Source organism: Hemiscyllium ocellatum, chromosome 37, assembly GCF_020745735.1.
Source record: "Hemiscyllium ocellatum isolate sHemOce1 chromosome 37, sHemOce1.pat.X.cur, whole genome shotgun sequence".
In the NCBI taxonomy this organism is placed as follows: domain Eukaryota; kingdom Metazoa; phylum Chordata; class Chondrichthyes; order Orectolobiformes; family Hemiscylliidae; genus Hemiscyllium; species Hemiscyllium ocellatum.
The window spans coordinates 13,961,118-13,979,899 of record NC_083437.1 but is presented as its reverse complement, the minus strand read 5'-3'; the positions used below and the strand labels follow the sequence as shown (position 1 = coordinate 13,979,899).

The window sequence follows — 18,782 nt, the reverse complement described above, 5'->3', positions numbered from 1 at the left end:
AAGCCCTTCATCTATTCCTGATGAAGAGCTTTTACCCGAAATATCGATTTTGCTGCTCCTCGGATGCTGCCTGAACTGCTGTGCTCTTCCAGCACCACTAATCCAAAATGAAATCAGTTAGACCCTGTGTGGGAGGAGTGAAAAGCTCTTATCTGATTTACACTATTATGAAAATTTTCAAATGTTGGAGACAAAACACTTAATTGAGTTACCAGTCAGGAAATGACAACCTTTGGGGACACGGAATATAGAAACAGCTTATATTTCCAAGAGCTTTTGAGGTAGACCAAGAGATATTGGATTAAGATTGCAGAACTGAACACACCTGAGAATGATCTTTCTCTTTCTCAAGAAGAGAAGAGCCTAGTTGACAGCACTGACTGGAAAAGAAGAATCAGAGAACTGAAAACTTTTAAAAAACTGCAAATTCATAACTGCTCACTCATCTCAGGTCAAAGCCTTACATTAAAAGGATACCCAATCTGTGTGTTCTGTAGGATTAAGCAAAAATCTCAATTATTTTGAGAAGATTCCCTACCATCTAAAATTACTGAAATTCTACCAGAACCTTGGAGTTATTTTTGAAATTAAACTTAAAGAAAACCCCAGCAGTTAAAATATGCTATAATATACAGTCACAGGGGCAGTTTGTCTAGAAGCTGGGGAATTCAGACAACATGAACTCTGCGCAAATTCCAAACCCTCTAACTTCAATTGATATTCAATCACATAATCACAGGCATTCCATACAATCAGGAAGCCTATTCACCCTGATGGAAAAGACATTTGCACCTCCTCTAATAATCAGGATGACCAATTCATCTTGAAAGAAACAGCAAAGAGACTATTATAGGAAAACAGATTTAGCGGGGAGATAAGAGGCTGGCACTTCCAGATCAAAAAGAAGTCAGAAGGGGTTGAAACAGAACAGGGAAGGATCCCCTGCAAGTACCTCCAGGAGAAGGACCACAGCACCCAGAACAATCCTCACTATCCAAGTTCTTCTGGAGTAGAGCCGTTCATCTGGTATTGATTTCTCTCTGAGTGCCTTAAGCAGGGTCTATGTAGTTCAGCTGCCTTCTGAGCAGTACAGCTAACTTGGGTAGTCGTTGCGGATGTTTGAGATTTGTCTGTGTTCTTTTTCTTGGTATACAATCACAGCTTGCAGCTAGGCCTTCAAAAGATTCTGAAGAATCTCCTTGATATGACCTAGGTTTATTTTCTTTCCATTTGATTTAAACTGATTGCAGTTGAACATGTTTGAGTGCTTTTAAGGAAAGTAAATGGTTGCAATTGATGTGCTTGAAGCAAATGATATTGCTAATAGTACTGGCAGGGGCAGTGCACATTCACATTTTGGACACACATACTGACACCATTTTTGTTGTCAGCAGACATTAACACATTTTAACTGGCGAAAATTATAGCCTTGTGCTAAACATAAGTTAAATCTTTGTTGTGACCAACTAAGGAGACTGACAAAAAAATCATAGGGTCACCAATGTGTTATGACATAGAATGAGGCTATTTGGCCTGTCATATGTGTACCGCCCTTCAAATTAGTACTTTATTCAGTGCCAAACTCCTTTTCCTCATATCCTTACACATTATTTCAATCCACATAATCATCCAATACTCTCAGCTTCCTCAGACTGAACCTGCTTCCACCACACTTTCAGGCAGTGCATTCCAAACCCTCACTACTTGTTGTTTTTTCTCACCTCACATTTTCTTCTTTTGCAAATTAAAGTTGTGTCCTCTTGTTCTTGTTATTTTTACAAGCGGGAAATGTTTCTCCCAATGATTGTATCATGATTCAAGATTTTGTAAACCTAAATATGATCTCTTCTTACCCTTCTTCTCTCCAAGGAGTGTAGTCCTAACTTTTTTATTCTATCCTTATAACTGAAGTTTCTCATCCCCTCAACCATTCCTGTAAGTACAGAAACAGTTTTCTTCACTGCATTCACATCTTTTCTATAATGTGGTGCCCAGAACTACATTCACTGCATAATTAAAAAGAAGGAAACTGATTTATTCCTTTTCACCAATAAAGGAGATGTTGTGAAAAAAGAAATGAAGGGAAAATATAAAAGTAAGAAAATGTGTAGCTTCATGGATATTGCAAGGGAGTATACAAATGGATGAGTAATGAAGTCAAAAAAGATCAATTAGGTAGGCAAATGAAATGAGATTGTCAAAGGACATAAATAAAAATATTCAATATTCTACTTAATACATAATTCTCCATAAATAAAACTTTTTGTTTGGAATAATATGGACAGTTTTGGGCACCATATCTCAGGAAGGATGTACTGGCATTGGAAGGAGTCCAGAAGAAGTTTACAAACATGATCTCAGTGATGAAAGGTTTGTCATATGAGGAGTTGTTGAGGACACTGGTTCTGTAATTGATGGACTTAAGAAGATGTGGGGGAGGCATCTCATTGAAACTTACAGAGTACAGAGGGGCTTGCATAGAATGGATATGAAGATATTACCATTAGTTGAAGAGATTAGGGCTCGAGGTTATAGCCTCAGAGTGAGGAACAACCCTTTAGAATAGAGATGAGGAGGAATTTCTTCAGCCAGAGGGTGATGAATCTGTGGCACTCATTAAGACAGAAGGCTGTGGAGACTATCAATCATTGAGTGTATTTAAGACAGAGATAGATAGGTTTAGTAAACCTTCATATGAACTAATGAATAAGGTAGAGCACATGGAGCTAGATGACTAGTGTTAGAGTGGATAGCAGGCTATCTGCAAAACAAAATTACTAGAGTGGCAAACAGTGAATGTGGAGCCCCATGAGGATTAGTTCGGGGACCCTTAGAATTTGCAAAAAAACTTCTGAAGAAGTTATATCAAACTGAAAATGTTAACTGTTTCTCTCCAGAGATGAGGCCAGACCTGTTGAGATTCTCCAGCACCTTTTTTTTTAATTCATAGCTTCTATATGTGTCTATGAGAGTAAACTGAGAGGGCTAGTCAAGACTGAAAAGCACTATAACAACTTACAATAAAACATTAGTACATTTACAGAATGGGAATGGAATTGGCTAATGAATCTCAAATTCTGGTCTCCTTCCTATTGGAAGGATGTTGTGAAACTTGAAAGGGTTCAGAAAAGATTTACAAGGATGTTGTCATGGTTGGAGGATTTGAACTATAGGGAGAGGTTGAATAGGCTGGGGCTGTTTTCCCTGGAGCGTCAGAGACTGAGGTATGACTGTTTCAAGGTTTATAAAATCATGAGGGGCATGGATAGGATAAATAGATGAAGTCTTTTCCCTGGGTTGAGAGAGTCCAGAACTAGAGGGCATAGGTTTAGGGTGAGTGGGGAAAGATATAAAAGAGACCTAAGGACAACTTTTTCACTCAGAGAGTGGTACGTGTATAGAGTGAGTTGCCAGAGGAAGTGATGGAGGCTGGTACAATTACAGCATTTAAAAGGCATCTGAATGGGTATATGAATAAAAAAAGTTTAGAGGGATATGGACCAGGTGCTGGCAAGTGGGACTAGATTAGGTTGGGATATCTAGTCAGCATGGACGGGGTTGTTTCCGTGCTATACATCTCTATGGCTCTATTTATGTGGGGCATTGCATTTTGTAAGAATAAGGTTGCATATTACATAAGAATAAAAATTTACATGGAATTTAGGAGCAAAGCAACCAGGGAGTACAAATACAAAAATTACAAAAAATTGTGAAGACAAATTATGTTATAAGAAATGCAAACCAAAATATTCTTGCTGCGACTGGGACGAAAGAGTTGGAAAGAAGAAAGGTTTATGGTAAATCTGTATTGAACCTTGTTTGGACCACAGTTGGAAGCGTGTGTTTCAGTCACCATATCATAAAATCGATATAAGGGCATGAGAGAAGTTGCAAAAAGTTTACAAGAATAATAGCACAACTACACAATTAGCATAAACAGGTTTCTTTTCTATTGAAACTAAAAAGCTGAAGTATGACCTGATAGAGGTCTTCAAATTTATAAAAATGTTTGCTAGAACAGACACGAAGTTTTTCCACTTGTGTGGAAGAGCAAATTAAGAATATAAAATCAATAATGAATATAATATCAATATAAAGTAGTCACCTAGAAATGAAGCTGTGAACTCTATGAGTAGTGAGAATGTAAATGTTTAAAACATTTGAAGCATTTGCTACAGTTGTCTCGAAAAGGAAGCTGGATAAATATCAGAAAGAAAAAACTAGAGGGTTCTGTAAATACATGTTAGATGAGAAGAAGCTTCACCAGAGTATAAACATTGTCTTGAACTGGGTGGGCTTGACAGCCAGTTTTTGTTTGTACGTAACCTTATATTTTTCTTTTTCAAAGGTTCATCAAATTAGCAATTATTATGATTAACTATTTATGAATAGATAGGTGTAACACTAAATTAGATACTTCTGTTGCATCTATGATTTAACACTGGTGAAAATATATAAATATATTTATAGAGATCAACATTGTGGGAATATAGAATGGTTTATTTGAATTGATTTTTTTCATTAATTTTTTTCATTAATTTTCCAGGAAAGTGCAAGTCCTATATGGTGGAACAGACCTGTTTGACTATGAAGTACGACGAACATTTAAGAATGATATGTTGCTGGCTTTTATCAGCAGTGGATGTATAGCAGTTCTGGTGTATATTCTCACCTCATTTTCAGGTCAGCAAGCCCCTGCCCATTTTAACCATTAATTGTTTTTATTGTGAAGTAAATTAATTTTATTCCCTTTCCCTTACCTTTACCTGCATTGCTTTGCAAAGGGTCACTGGGAGATGCTGGAACACAGAATACTTTCAGTTCTAATTTTTCACTCTTCTAAAACAAGAAGTACCAGGATGCACCAGCCTTACTAACCACCAAGCTCTCAAATGGTCCTCCATATTTATCCTCTTATGCATTCCTGCATTCAGCAACTTAGGCCCTAAGTTCTGGAATTCTCTCTTTGTGTGGTTCATCCCACCCATCGCACCTCACTTTCGTGGAGTTGCTTCTTAAAATTCAATTCTTTGACAAGATTTAGGTGACCTGTTCTAACATCTCTTCACATAGATATTTGGTTTGATTATGCTCCAGTAGAAGGTATTAGAATGTTTTCACAATTTTACACATGTTTTATTTAATGCAAATATATATTGGTAACCTTGTATGAAATAGCAAATATTTCATTTGCAGAATTGTAGGCATTTGGCAAGCTTTAGCTATTCATTTTGCAGCTTGTTCATATTTGGCCACTTTGACCATTTCAACAATCACATTTAATGAATTTGCTTATCTCCCCTTCCAATGAAAAAAATCTTTCCATTTGTTTATATCCCAGTTTCATAAATTACTCATTGACTAAGTAGGGCAGCAGGTGACTGAATTCAAACTTAGTGTGAGCAGTTCTGAGCACCAGATTTGAGGAAGGATATGTTGGCCTTTGTGTGAGTAGATTAAACAGAATACCAACTGAACATGAGGGTCTAAATTACAATGAGAAATTACACAAACTAAGTTTATATTCCCTGGAAATTAAAAGATAAGGTATTTGATCAAAGTTGTAAAGATGGTAAAGGAAACAGATAAGGTCGAGAGAAGAAAATTATTTCCACTGGTTGAGTTGTCAAGGAATAGGAGCTATGAAGTAAAAATGACAGCGTTCCTTTCAGGAGTAAAATTAGGAAACATTTCTCCGAGAAAAGGCAGGATATTTTTGGCACTGAGTTACACAAATGACAATTAATGCTAGATCTTTTGTAAATATAGTCTCTGAAATGGATTGTTTTTGCTAATCTTTGATGAATGGAATCAGTTGCAGATCATCTATGACCTCATTGGTCATTCAGTCCAACAAATGAATACTGGTATTTATGCTATATATATGTTTCTTCCAATCCTTCTTCATAGAAACGTAAACTAATTATACCATTGAAGACCATTTAATTTGGCACCATCAGTAAATCTTTCTATTCTTTTCCCTCTCACGTTTACGTAACTTCCCCATAAGTGCATTTTGCCAGTTATCTTCATGTGATAGTAAATTGCATCCATTCTCCCTTTCTCCTGTTTCTCCTGAATTCCCTGTTGGATTTAGGAATGACTATCTTATATTTGTTGCTCTTCATTTTGGGCTCTCACATTGAAACTCAGACAGAATTTAACATCCTGAGACCATGACTACCTTCCCTTCCAAGATGGAGTCACTCTTTCCTCTGAAATGCCAGTTAAGTGAACCCTTAAGAGCCTCATTCCAAAACCAAGCTTGTTAAGTGGGACCGCTCTTTAACAGAGACTCCTTGCAAGATTTTGACATCCACTGGCTGAAAGAAAAGATTCCAAAATAAGAATTTATCTGCCCTATATAAGCTGACTCCTTCATTCCCTCCCTACCCATCCAACCCAGCAACCCCAATCCACAAGCCATTTCCTGGAGCTCTTATGTCAATTCCTAATATATGCCATACTGAAGAACTAGTGGTGGCCACCATGGCATTGTCAGTACTGGACAGCTGCTGTCCTCTCATGGGCTAGCACATCTTGGGAATGGGATTTTCACCCACTTCCTGATTTCACTCATGGGAACTAGAATGCCCAATTCCATCCAATAAGTACTCAATTAGGGGCAGCCATGGATGAGAAGATCAGCGATTGTGGTGATAAAACTGATAGCAGAGAGCCCCTAAACTGTTTCTATCTCTCCGGGTGAAATGTGACATCACACAAAGCAGCTCAGTGATTTGTGAATATTTATGTTGTCTCTCTTTTGATTGGGAGAAAGTGAGGACTGCAGATGCTGGAGATCAGAGCTGAAAAATGTGTTGCTGGAAATCTCTTTTGATTGGCCAAATGATTTGAATCAGGAAATATTATATCAGAAGAGTACAATTAATAAATGTGACTTCTAAAATATTTAAGATCTAAATTAATTGATTGGGTGAAGATGGCTGAAGAGGTGTTATGTTATACCTGTAGTCTGTGGGAACTAGTGGATGCCTGCAATGAATGTTTGCTGCCTGAGAAACTTCAGCTCAAAGATGAGCTGGAATCCAACCTGGTTATATGGAGAGGAGAGGCATTTTGTCACTGTGCTTCAGGAGGTACCCACACCCTTAGATGAATTACATCAAATTTAGTCCCTGGCTATGGACAAGAGAGTGTGATTGTGAGTAAGGCAGCTTTGGGGAGCCGCATTTAGTGTTGGAGGAGTTTCAGGCAGTGCTGTTATCCGATAGGTATGAGGTTCTTGCGGCTGTTGTGGATGAGTGTACAGACTGCAGGGATAATAAGCAGACTGAACATCACCAGGACTGCTTGGGATTGGTGGACTGGACCATATTCAAGTACTCAGTACCCATAATTATGAAGTGCTTCGAAAGGCTGATTAGCCTACCTCAACTCTAGCGATCCAGCCTACTTCAATCCTCTACAATTTGCCTATCGAAGTAACAGGTCCACAGTGAATGCCATTTCCCTAGCTCGACACTCATCCCTGGAACATCTGGACAGGACACCTATATAAGACTCCTCCTCTTCGACCATAGCCCCACCTTCAACACCATTGATATATTTATAAAGGTGGCATTTTTATATGTAGAATCAACATGGCTTATGAAGGGGATAGCATGCCTGAAAAATCTAATAGCGTTATTTGAAGAGATAGTAAGCAGCATAGATAAAGGAGAACCAGTGAATGGAACATATTTAGGTTTCTAAAGTATTTTCTATAAGGTACCACCCATAAGACTACTGAAGAAGAAAAAAAGCCAATGGTGTTGGAATAATATATTAGCATGGATGGAGGATTGGCTAACTAATAGAAAACTGAGAGTTAGGATAAAGAGGCCATTTTCAGCAACATGTAACTAGTCAAGTGCACATGGATCAGTGCTGGTCACATTATTACGAGCAATATATAAAAACAATTACTTGAATGACAGAAATGAATGTACTATCACTAAATTTGCATATGACACAAAAATAGGTGGGAGCACAAGTACTGAGAATGACACAAAGTCTGAGGATCAACATAGATAGGTTACATGAGTGGGTAAAAACTTTCCAGATGGAATATTTTGTGGGGATATATGAGGTTATCCACCTGACAAAGATTAGAAGAGTTGAATATCATTTAAATGATCTAAGACTGGAGAAAGCTGCAACACACAGATTTGGCGTTCTTGTGCATGAAGAACAAGGGAGGTCTTGCCATACAAGACACAAGTCAAAGTCACACAAATGTTATGACACGGAGGTCGAGCCCCTGTGTTAAGTATAAGTAAAACATGCAGAATAGCTTGTTTCACCTCAATCTGCTAAAAGGATGAGTGAGTGAGTGAAAGAGAACCCCTGATTTCCACTGTTTAAAGAAAAAGAAACAACTTATTTTCCTAACTCTAACAGTGAACACTGTTAATAAATCTGAGTCTCCTTTTTCTGAACTAATTACTATCTGGCCCCATCTCTAAAACAAAGTATGCCCATAACAATCATTAAACATAACATTAACTTAATCTCTCAAAGTCCATACAGTCTCTTATGCTGTCTTCCTTCTAGTCTTCCAGATATGTTACTTGCTTGCGATTCTGCTGTTTTCTCCCTGGGTTGTCTTCTAACGTTTTACTGCTTTTATTGGAAAAGGTATGTTTGATAGATAGTGCCTTCTGAGATTTCTGGGAGAGCAAGACATTTATTTCCTTGGATGGCAGTTGTTCTGACCAATTTTCAAAAAGCCCTTTTTTTAACCCCCAACATCATACCCACTCAGTGGTCCAATATTGTCAGCACAATAAATTCAAACTCAATTGGGTTTTGGTATCCTGGACATAATTTAAATTAGAGGAGAAAGTGAGGTCAGCAGATGCTGGAGATCAGAGCTGAAAATGTCTTGCTGGAAAATCGCTGCAGGTCAGGCAGCATCCAAGGAACAGGAGATTCGATGTTTCGGGCATAAGCCCTTCATCAGGAATGAGGAAAGTGTGTCCAGCAGGCTAAGAAAAAAGATAGGGAGGAGGGACTTGGGGGAGGGGCGTTGGAGATGCGATAGGTGGAAGGAGGTCAAGGTGAGGATGATAGGCCGGAGTGGGATGGGGGAGGAGAGGTCAGGAAGAAGATTGCAGGTTAGAAAGGCGGTGCTGAGTTCGAGGGATTTGACTGAGACAAGGTGGGGGGAGGGGAAATGAGGAAACTGGAGAAATCTGAGTTCATCCCTTGTGGTTGGAGAGTTCCTAGGCGGAAGATGAGGCGCTCTTCCACCAACCGTCATGTTGTTATGGTCTGGCGATGGAGGAGTCCAAGGACCTGCATGTCCTTGGTGGAGTGGGAGGAGGAGTTAAAGTTTTGAGCTACGGGGTGGTTGGGTTGGTTGGTCCGAGTGTCCCAGAGGTGTTCTCTGAAACGTTTCGCAAGTAGGCGGCCTGTCTCCCCAATATAGAGGAGGCCACATCGGGTGCAGTGGATGCAATAGATGATGTGTGTGGAGGTGCAGGTGAATTTGTGGCGGATATGGAAGGATCCCTTGGGGCCTTGGAGAGAAGTAAGGGAGGAGGTGTGGGTGCAAGTTTTGCATTTCTTGTGGTTGCAGGGGAAGGTGCCAGGAATGGAGGTTGGGTTGGTGGGTGGTGTGGACCTGACGAGGGAGTCACGGAGGGAGTGGTCTTTAAGGAACGCTGATAGGGGAGGGGAGGGAAATATATCCCTGCTGGTGGGGTCTGTTTGGAGGTGGCAGAAATGACGGCGGATGATATGCTGTATATGGAGGTTGGTGGGGTGGTAGGTGAGAATCAGTGGGGTTCTGTCCTGGTAGTGGTTGGATGGGCGGGGCTCAAGGGCGGAGGAGCAGGAAGTGGAGGAGATGCGGTGGAGGGCATCATCGATCACGTCTGGGGGGAAACTGCAGTTCTTGAAGAAGGAGGCCATCTGGGCTGTATTGGAACTGGTCCTCCTGGGAGCAGATGTGGCGGAGAAGAAGGAATTGGGAATATGGGATGGCATTTTACAGGGGGCAGGGTGGGAGGAGGTGTAGTCTAGGTAGCTGTGGGAGTCAGTCGGTTTATAGTAGATGTCTGTGTTGATTCGGTCGCCTGAGATAGAAATGGAAAGGTCTAGGAAGGGGAGGGAGAAGTCTGAGATGGTCCAGGTGAATTTGAGGTCAGGGTGGAAGGTGTTGGTAAAGTGGATGAACTGTTCAACCTCCTCGTGGGAGCACAAGGCAGCGCCGATTCAGTCATCGATGTAGCGGAGGAAAAGGTGGGGGGTGGTGCCAGTGTAGTTGCGGAAGGTGGACTGTTCCACATATCCTACGAAGAGGCAAGCATAGCTGGGGCCCATGCGGGTGCCCATGGCAACTCCTTTGGTTTGGAGGAAGTGGGAGGATTGGAAAGAGAAGTTGTTCAGGGTGAGGACCAGTTCAGACAGTCGAAGGAGGGTGTCATTGGAAGGGTACTGGTTGGTACGGCAGGAAAGGAAGAAGCGGAGGGCTTTGAGTCCTTCGTGATGAGGGATAATTTAAATTAACTGGTTAAATTTGAATTGGCTGTCAAAACAGAAACCCAAAACTCAGGTTTCCATTTAACTGCCAATTGTCACATCTAGCTATTCTGGAACAGCCCATATCTTAGCTATTCTGTATATTGGCAGCAGTTGGCTGTACTTTAAATTCGGAAAGAGACCATACACTCTTTCAACTTTATAACGCATGGAATACTGTGAATAGTTTTGGTTCCTTTATCTAAGGTAAACTAGCATTGGTAGCAATAAAGAGAATATTCATTAAGTTGATTCTGGCTATTTTCTTATGATGAGGTCAAGTAAGTTGAGCTTATACTCCTTGCCATTTAGAAGATTGACAGGAGACGTTAGTGAAACATCTAAGATTTTTAAGGTGCATGAAAGGGTAAATGCAAAGACAATGCTTCCCATTTTGGGAGAGTCTCTAGAAACAAAGGATGTACTCTCAGAGTAAAGGTCTACCATTTAAGACAAATGGGGAACAATATTTCTCTGAGGATGGTCAGTCTATGGAATTCTTTACCGCTGATGGTTGACGAAGCTGAGTCATGAAGTTTATTCAAAGTTGTGATCGACAATTTTTTAATCAATAAGGAAACCAAATATTATAGGGTTAAAACAGGGAAGTTGAATTGAGGATATCAGATCAGCCTTTGACTGACAAAGCAGACTCATTGAGACAAACGGTTGACATCTACTCCTACAGCTTATGATCTTATTTGATTTGCCTCTGTGTTTGCTACCAATTTATTCTGGTCCCTTTATTCCTTTAATTTTCTTTTTCCTTTCTCTTTTTATATTTAGCCTGAATGTCCTTGTATTTTCAAGTTGACACTTTTCATATTCTCCTTTTCTCCTTCATCCAACTCTCTAACCCATTTGTTATTCATGCGCCAGCTGTTGCTTTAATTGAGATCAGTTAACTCAACACTGATCAATGACCTTCTGGCTTGTGTAACTCAGTGCCACAGAGCATGCTACAAAACTCAATAAGCCAAGCATGTTGCATTAGAAAATCAGCTGTTAAGTGGAATGTGCGATTTGTCCTCGAAGACTGGAATTCCAGTCACAGACTGAAATTACAAAAATAAAGTTGAGAGATAAAGATAAATGTATGCTTCAATACAGTTTAAACATACTTCCCATTGTTTAATATGCAACAATTCTTTGCTCCTATGGTTTATAAGATTATGTAGGGCCTCAATTATATAATAGCTCTATAATTCATCTGTGTCATTTTTATTGTATATACACAGTGCAGTAGTCATGTTAAAGCAGTCTTTATGGGAAATTGTTAATGAAGCTCAAATAGAGTTGCAATAGATTTATCATAAACACCCACTAAACATATAACTCAAAATCTTTGCTGAGAGCAATATTGAATGGCTTGATATATTTATCAAACTAAGCATCAGTAATTGCCATTCCTCCAACTACTAGTTGTATAAGTTCCTAAAAGACTTTTAAAATTTATTATACTCCCCACATTTCTGAAAAAAATTCGTTGAGTACTGAGATGATAGTGAAGACGGGCATTAACTGCATGAGTGTAAATTTAACAGCAGCTCCACTAAAGTCCTGAATTGAACCACCTTAAAGAGTGGGCAGCACAATGCTTAGCGCTGCTGCCTCACAGTGCCAGAGACCTGGGTAAAATTCCTGCCTTGGACAACTGTCTGTGTGGAGTTTGCACATTTTCCCCGTGTCTGCGAGGGTTTCCTCCGGGTGCTCCGGTTTCCTCCCACAGTCCAAAGATGTGCAGGTTAGGTGAATTGGGCATGCTAATGTTAGGTGAAGGGGTAAATGTAGGGGAATGGGTCTGGGTGGGTTGCTCTTCGCAGGGTCGGTGTGGACTTGTAGGGCCGAAGGGCCTGTTTCCACACAGTAAGTAATCTGATCTAATCTAAAGTTGGGAGGATGGCACTGTATCTTCCTTAAAGAAGCAAAGTTAAATCAGTGGAGTTGGTTTGTGGGTGGGCCTAATGCTTTTCAAGATCTTAAGAGAATTAGTGACTATTTGACTCAAACTGCAAAGGCCAAGCAGATGCAATACATGGAAACAACTTATCAGGAAGGAAAAAGAAATGAAGCAAGCACAAAAAGTGCTGGAGAAACCCAGCATGTCGAGCAGCATCTGTGGAGAGAGAAATAGATTTAACATTTCAAGTTCAATATGACCTTTCTGAAACTCTCTCCACTGATGCTGCTTGATCTGTTGAGTTTCAGTAGCATTCTCTGTATTCATTTCAGATTTCCAACTACAGTTGTATTTGTTTCTATTGAGGAAAAAAAAGAGTTGCGTTTATGCTTTTTCCCAGGACATCCCATAGCAGCCAGTGATGAAACTTTAAAGTATAATCACTGTTGTAATATAGGAAAATGAGGCAGTCCATTTGCAAGAATATTTTGTAATTTGCAAAGGCAAAGTCCCACAAATAGCAATTAAATAAGTTAACTGACCACAATTTTGTTTGAGGAACAAATGTTCTAAAATCCAGGAAATTTTGGAAAGTCATACCACACATCTGTTATCTATACAGCTGGCGATGATGATGGAAGGGATAGATTTTTCTGAAAGCTTGATCTGCATGACAGAGCAATGCATCAAAAAATCAAATCTATGAATTAACAAATTGGTTCAAATGATTGTTTACACTATTAATGGATGTCAGGTTCTGCAATCAATTTCATGGAAAGTGATTTGTTAAATTGCCTTTAAGCTCTGTATTGCTGTGCTTTATGGGCACAATAAAACTTCACAGGCAATATTATACATTTGTACTTCTGCTATCCAACACAAGCCAGATGTTCTCAATTCAGAAAATAGGGCAACAAAATAACTGGAGAGGTTAATTGCAAATAGATGTTTCATTTCTTTTAGAAATTAACGGCTGGAAAGCATGAATTGTGTGAGTGCTTATAATTGTGCAAGAACAAATATCATTATCATTGGGAAATTAGCATTTTGTAATTAAGTTTTGAAAGTATTTTTGTTGTATGTGAAGTCTGAGATTATTATAATCCATATTGAAAACTCTTGTATCTCAAATGTGTTGAGCTATCACTACCTGTTTCTTTTTTAGTTTGAACATAAATGTGTGTGTGCATTATTTTTAGTTACTCTTGTGTGTCTACATCAAAGTTCTGTGCACTAGTCAAAAAAAATTAAATATCGTTTTCACTTTTCAATTTCTGCAGCCAAGTTGTGCACAATGACCACATATGCAATGTTCCTATCAAGAAAATGGACAGAATGCCTGCAAAATTTAACTTCTCACTCGTAACACTAAAAGCTCTCTGGGGATTTGAGCTTTGAATTTCCTGTTATCACATTTTTGAGTAAACCTGTCATAAACAATCCTTATGAAAAATTATTTTTTAAAAACTGTCAAGTTCTAACATTTGATTCTGTTCAGTTTCTGTTGTTTTTTAGAAGTCCCTGATGCAATCTAGTTGCCTATGTCAATAATCATAGAATCTTTATTGTACACAAGCAATCCATTTGGTTCATTATATCTGTACTAGCTCTTTGATAGACCTGTCCTTTTAATTCATTGCTTTATAAATTGTTTTTCCTTTAAGTATTTAATTTTTTTTACATTTTACTTTTGGATGTACTTTCCTTATCCTTCCAAGTAATTCATTTCTGCCCACAACTGCTCGTCATGTCACCTTTTTTATCGGGTGACCCCAAAGATTTATTATTGGCTTGCTTCTGTTTTTCAACTGCATAATGCCTCTTGGTGACATAATTCAAAAGCGTTGGATTAGTCTTTGAATGCATGTTTACAACACCAAATTCTATCTCCCCAACAATTCCCTCAACCAATGCTAGATGAGTTGAAATTTTCCTCAAAACCTCCTAAATCAGATCCCTAATACTGACTCCATTTCACTCCCTTTCATTTCAGACTAAACCAGAATGTTCAAAACTTTGGTGTCACATTTGGCCCTAAGGTGACCTTACAACCACTTTAGCATTATCATAAAACCACTTATTTCCACTTCTGTAATTCTGCCTGACTTCATCCTTATCAACTCATCTACTGCTGAAACTTTCCTTCACGTTTTTGATATCTCTGATGGATTCTCCCATCACTTAAATGGATGTGTTCTTTCAAAAACAAAATAAAAGGTAGTGTTACAGTCTAGCTTGCTATCATCATACATGTGCCATTGGATCAAGATTTAATTTATATTAACAAATGCAAATACTGCCTATGAAGTTGGTGTTGTAGGTTCACTGGAGGCATTGGTATTGTACTGCGCTCACTTATGCCCTGGAGGCACTTGACTCTGCTGTTCTGAAACACTGAAATCACTCAATGCAGAGATTCCTCAATATAAGTATGTCTAAGATTATTTTGCTTTCCATGTATTAGGACTTTGCAAGCTTTGAGGTTGGTTTTCAAGATATCTTTATATCTAAGTTTGATACAGTCCATTGAGCAAGTTTCTATGCTCAACTGGCTTTGTGTTTTCTGGAGTACTCCATGTGAACCACATAACAAACCCAATGAAACAGAACTCTGATGAGCATGCTTTCTAACTGCACAGATCCTCTACACTGTTTGCAGTGTCAAAAGCTTTGTTCAGATCAATAAATATCATATACAGTTCCTTATTTTATTTGCTTATTTCCTTAAATTTGACATGCTGCAAAAATTATGTCCCCCCAAACTGCATAAAAGCTACACCAAGTCAATGAGATGAATGACAGTTCAATTGAGATTAGCCCTTGCAAGAATTGTTCTTGCAGTTAATGATGAGGGGGCACTGGTGTTGGACTGAGGTGGACAAAGTTAAAAATCACACGACACCACGTTATTGTCCACAGGTTTATTTGGAAGTACTAGCTTTTAGAGTGTTGCTCCTTCGTCAGGTAGCTAGTGGGACAGGATCATAAGACGCAGAATTTATAGGTTCATTTGATATATGTCAGTTGCACAACACTATAATCTTGTGCTATAAATTCTGTGTCTTATGACCCTACCCCACTAGCTACCTGCCGAAGGAGCAACGCTTCGAAGGTTAGTGCTTACAAATAAACCTGTTGGACTATAACCTGGTGTTGTATGATTTTTAACTCTTGCAGTTAAAAGTAATGATCTTCCATGTTGAAACTCAGATAGATTTGATTCCTTTCTGTTTGTAAAGGTGAATTATTAATGCATCCTTGCAGTCTTGCAACACAGCATGCTGGTTTCAGATAAGGTTGGAGAGTTGAATGAGTTTCCTAACCATGTTAGCCCCTCTGTACTTGAATGCTTCATTCTTACTGAATATCAAGTACTCTAGAATGTCACCAGCTCCCAGTGATTTTCCCACAACAAGCTGCTTTGTGGCTTTCATGACTTCCAGTTGAGAAAGATCAAGAGCAAGCTGTTCCAGAGTGTAATGCCATTATGCATCTCAATGGCATCATTGCACGCTACGGATTTTTGATTAAGGATGTGGTCAGTGTTCTGTTCAAAGAGACAGATCTTGTATCTATTTGTCAGTTGCAGATTGCCTTCGCTCAGAGGATGGATATCGCACCATTGGTTTTGGGACCACCACTGAATACAAACCTTCAGATGGAGCCTTCAGACATTTTTATTAGCAACTGCTTGAAGTTCATTGGCCATGTTTTCCCACCAATAGTTTTTAATTTTTCTCAGTTTAGCCCATAGCATGTGTTTTGCGCAATGGCATCTGCCATTCCTTGTAGGTGATATTTTGCCAGAGAAACAAGATCTTTGAGTGTTTTGTGACATCATCTTGAAATTGGTGATATATTTTCACTGTTGTCAAATCAGTTTTGGAGCTTCTGTTTAACTGTCGGTAGTGTCCTTTAACTTTTTTCAAAAATCATCAATGGCAATGTTGTCCTGCAGGATATCTGCAATTCCTAGTTTGTAGCTAGTTTCTGTTGTTATTCTTGTCTCTTGGCTATGCCTTTAAGAAAAGTTACATCAGGCTTACTTTGTGGCTTGCCTCTGTGCTACAACACCGTAAACTTTATCTTCAAAGACAGAATATTGCTAAGGAGCTGTTTGGAAGCCAACATTCTTTACCCCTAAGCAAGCGGGTCAAGCAACATCCTGAGAGTTCTACAACAGACAGTAACATAGTCCAATGTGTTGCAAGTTTTTGAATCTAGGATGCATCCAAATTCTTTCCAGTTTAGAGTTGTAGAGTCATACAGCCTGGAACAGAGCCTTCAATCCAACTAGTCCATTCCAACCATAATCCCAAACTAAACTAGTCCCACCTGCCTGCATTTGACCCGTAGTCCTACAAATATTTCTTATTCTATGTACTTACCGAAACATCATTTAAACTGTACCCACATCCACCACTTCCTCTGGAAGTTCATTCTTCACACAAATCACTCTGTCTAAAAACATTGCCCCTCATGTCTTTTTAAATCTTCCTCCTCTCACTTTAAAAATATGCCCCTGAATCTTGAAAGTCCCCACCCTAAGGAAAAGACACCTCTCATGATTTGATAAACCTTTAGAAGTTTACCCCTCAACCTCCTATGCTCCAATGAAAAAGTCCTCAGCCTATCCAAACAACTAAAGCCCTCCATTCCCAGCAATATCCTGGTAAATCTCTTCTGAATCCTTTCCAGTTTAATAAAATAACAGGGTGACCAGAACTGGACACAGTACTATGAAAGAGACCTCACCAATATCCTGTACAACCTCAACATAACAAAGTTTGACTGCTTGCTGTTGGTTAGATCAAATTCATTGCATTTAGAGATGAGTTGGCTATTGGAGTTTGCTTTGCCAATATAGTGGTGTCCTAGTACTTCTCCTGTCCATATGTTACAATCTGCAGCAATCAAGAAATTCACCAAGACTAATGAGTTTGTCTTGCTTGGATAAGGTTAGAGTTCTCTAATTATCTTGCTGAGATCATCATACTGTTTTCTTTGACTTCATTTGTATGTGTCTTTGTTGAAGTGTAGGATCTATTGAATGTTGTATTTTGCAAGATTATTGCAAGATGTAAAATTAAGAATGGTGAGTTGGTCACTGATCCTTGGATGGCTGAGTCAAGCTTGTATGCCAATTCAAATTAAATATCAAAGCCCATGCCTAATTGATGAGGCTGGTCCTTGGAATTTTCATGTGGCGAAATGTGTAGCTCATATCAACTGCCTCATGTTGAAACTCATCGGTAAGCTATGTTTCACTTGAGGCCGTTGTATGGATGTCATATCCATTCAACATTCTGGTACTAAGGGCTATTCTGGACTCTGGTCTTGTATTGTTGTCTAGAAGTATTCTAATATTTCTTAGACCAATTTTCATACTGTAACTAGCAGTCTTACTGTTTATGTCTTAACTTTAGTGAATGTGTGACCATTCAGAATTGGTAACCTGGCAGTTGCAAGTAAACAGGATATGTTTAGGGTTCCAGTTTCTTTATTTTCCCCAACACTATACCCATAAATTTGGACTACTTTCTTGCCACAAAAAGATACAAATTCCGCATCTGCCCTGATCTTTGGGGTGTATCAGTCAGTCTGTGGCTACCTATGTGCAGAGTTGTGACTGAAAACTATCCCCATCATCACTCAAACTTTCTCAGAGGCTAATAAGTGACGACAACAGCAGGTCAAAGGCTGAGATCTCAGTGGTGAGTAACTCACCTCCTGACTCCCCAAAGTTTGTCCAACATCTACAAGGCACAAGTCAGTAATATGATGCAATATTCTCCACTTGTCTAGGTAAATGCAGCTTCAACAACACTCAAGAAGCTCTACACCATCCAGGACAAAACAACATGGTTGATTAAGATTGTATCTACTACCAGTACTTGTACTGTTCTTTATACCTTAGTACATTCACACCCTCCATCGCACATGTATTGTGGCAGCAGTATGTACCATCAACAAGATGCACTGCAACAAGGCTCTGTCAACAGCATTTTCCAAACTGCAGCCTCTACTATCAAGAAGGACAAGACCACGAGATGCATACAGAAGACACTACCTATATGCTTCCCTCCAACCTGCACTCCATCTTGACTTAGAACTGTTTCAGCATTCCTTCACAGTTAGAAGTCTAAAATTGCTTACAAAGTGTGGCTGTACCTGCACCACATGAACTGCAATAGTCCAATAGACTGCCTCACCATCACTTTTTCAAATGTCGTTAGAGATGAGAAATAAATGCTGATCTGGCCAGTGATGCTTGTATTCCTCAAAAGAACAAATAATACATTGTGAATACGTTACCGACTTACATAACATACATTTGTCCCCACACTTGTGAATG

General features: G+C 39.2%; 1 protein-coding gene across 5 annotated transcripts in view; it reads left to right on the top strand.

Moving 5' to 3' along the window:
* disp3 (dispatched RND transporter family member 3) overlaps nt 1-18,782 on the top strand; it is a 501,842-nt gene that overhangs the window by 350,026 nt on the left and 133,034 nt on the right. For all 5 annotated transcript variants that reach the window (XM_060852435.1, XM_060852437.1, XM_060852434.1 and 2 more), the window contains one exon: nt 4,547-4,683. In XM_060852435.1, the coding sequence (XP_060708418.1) occupies nt 4,547-4,683 (137 nt within the window). The remainder of the gene's footprint in view (nt 1-4,546; nt 4,684-18,782) is intronic.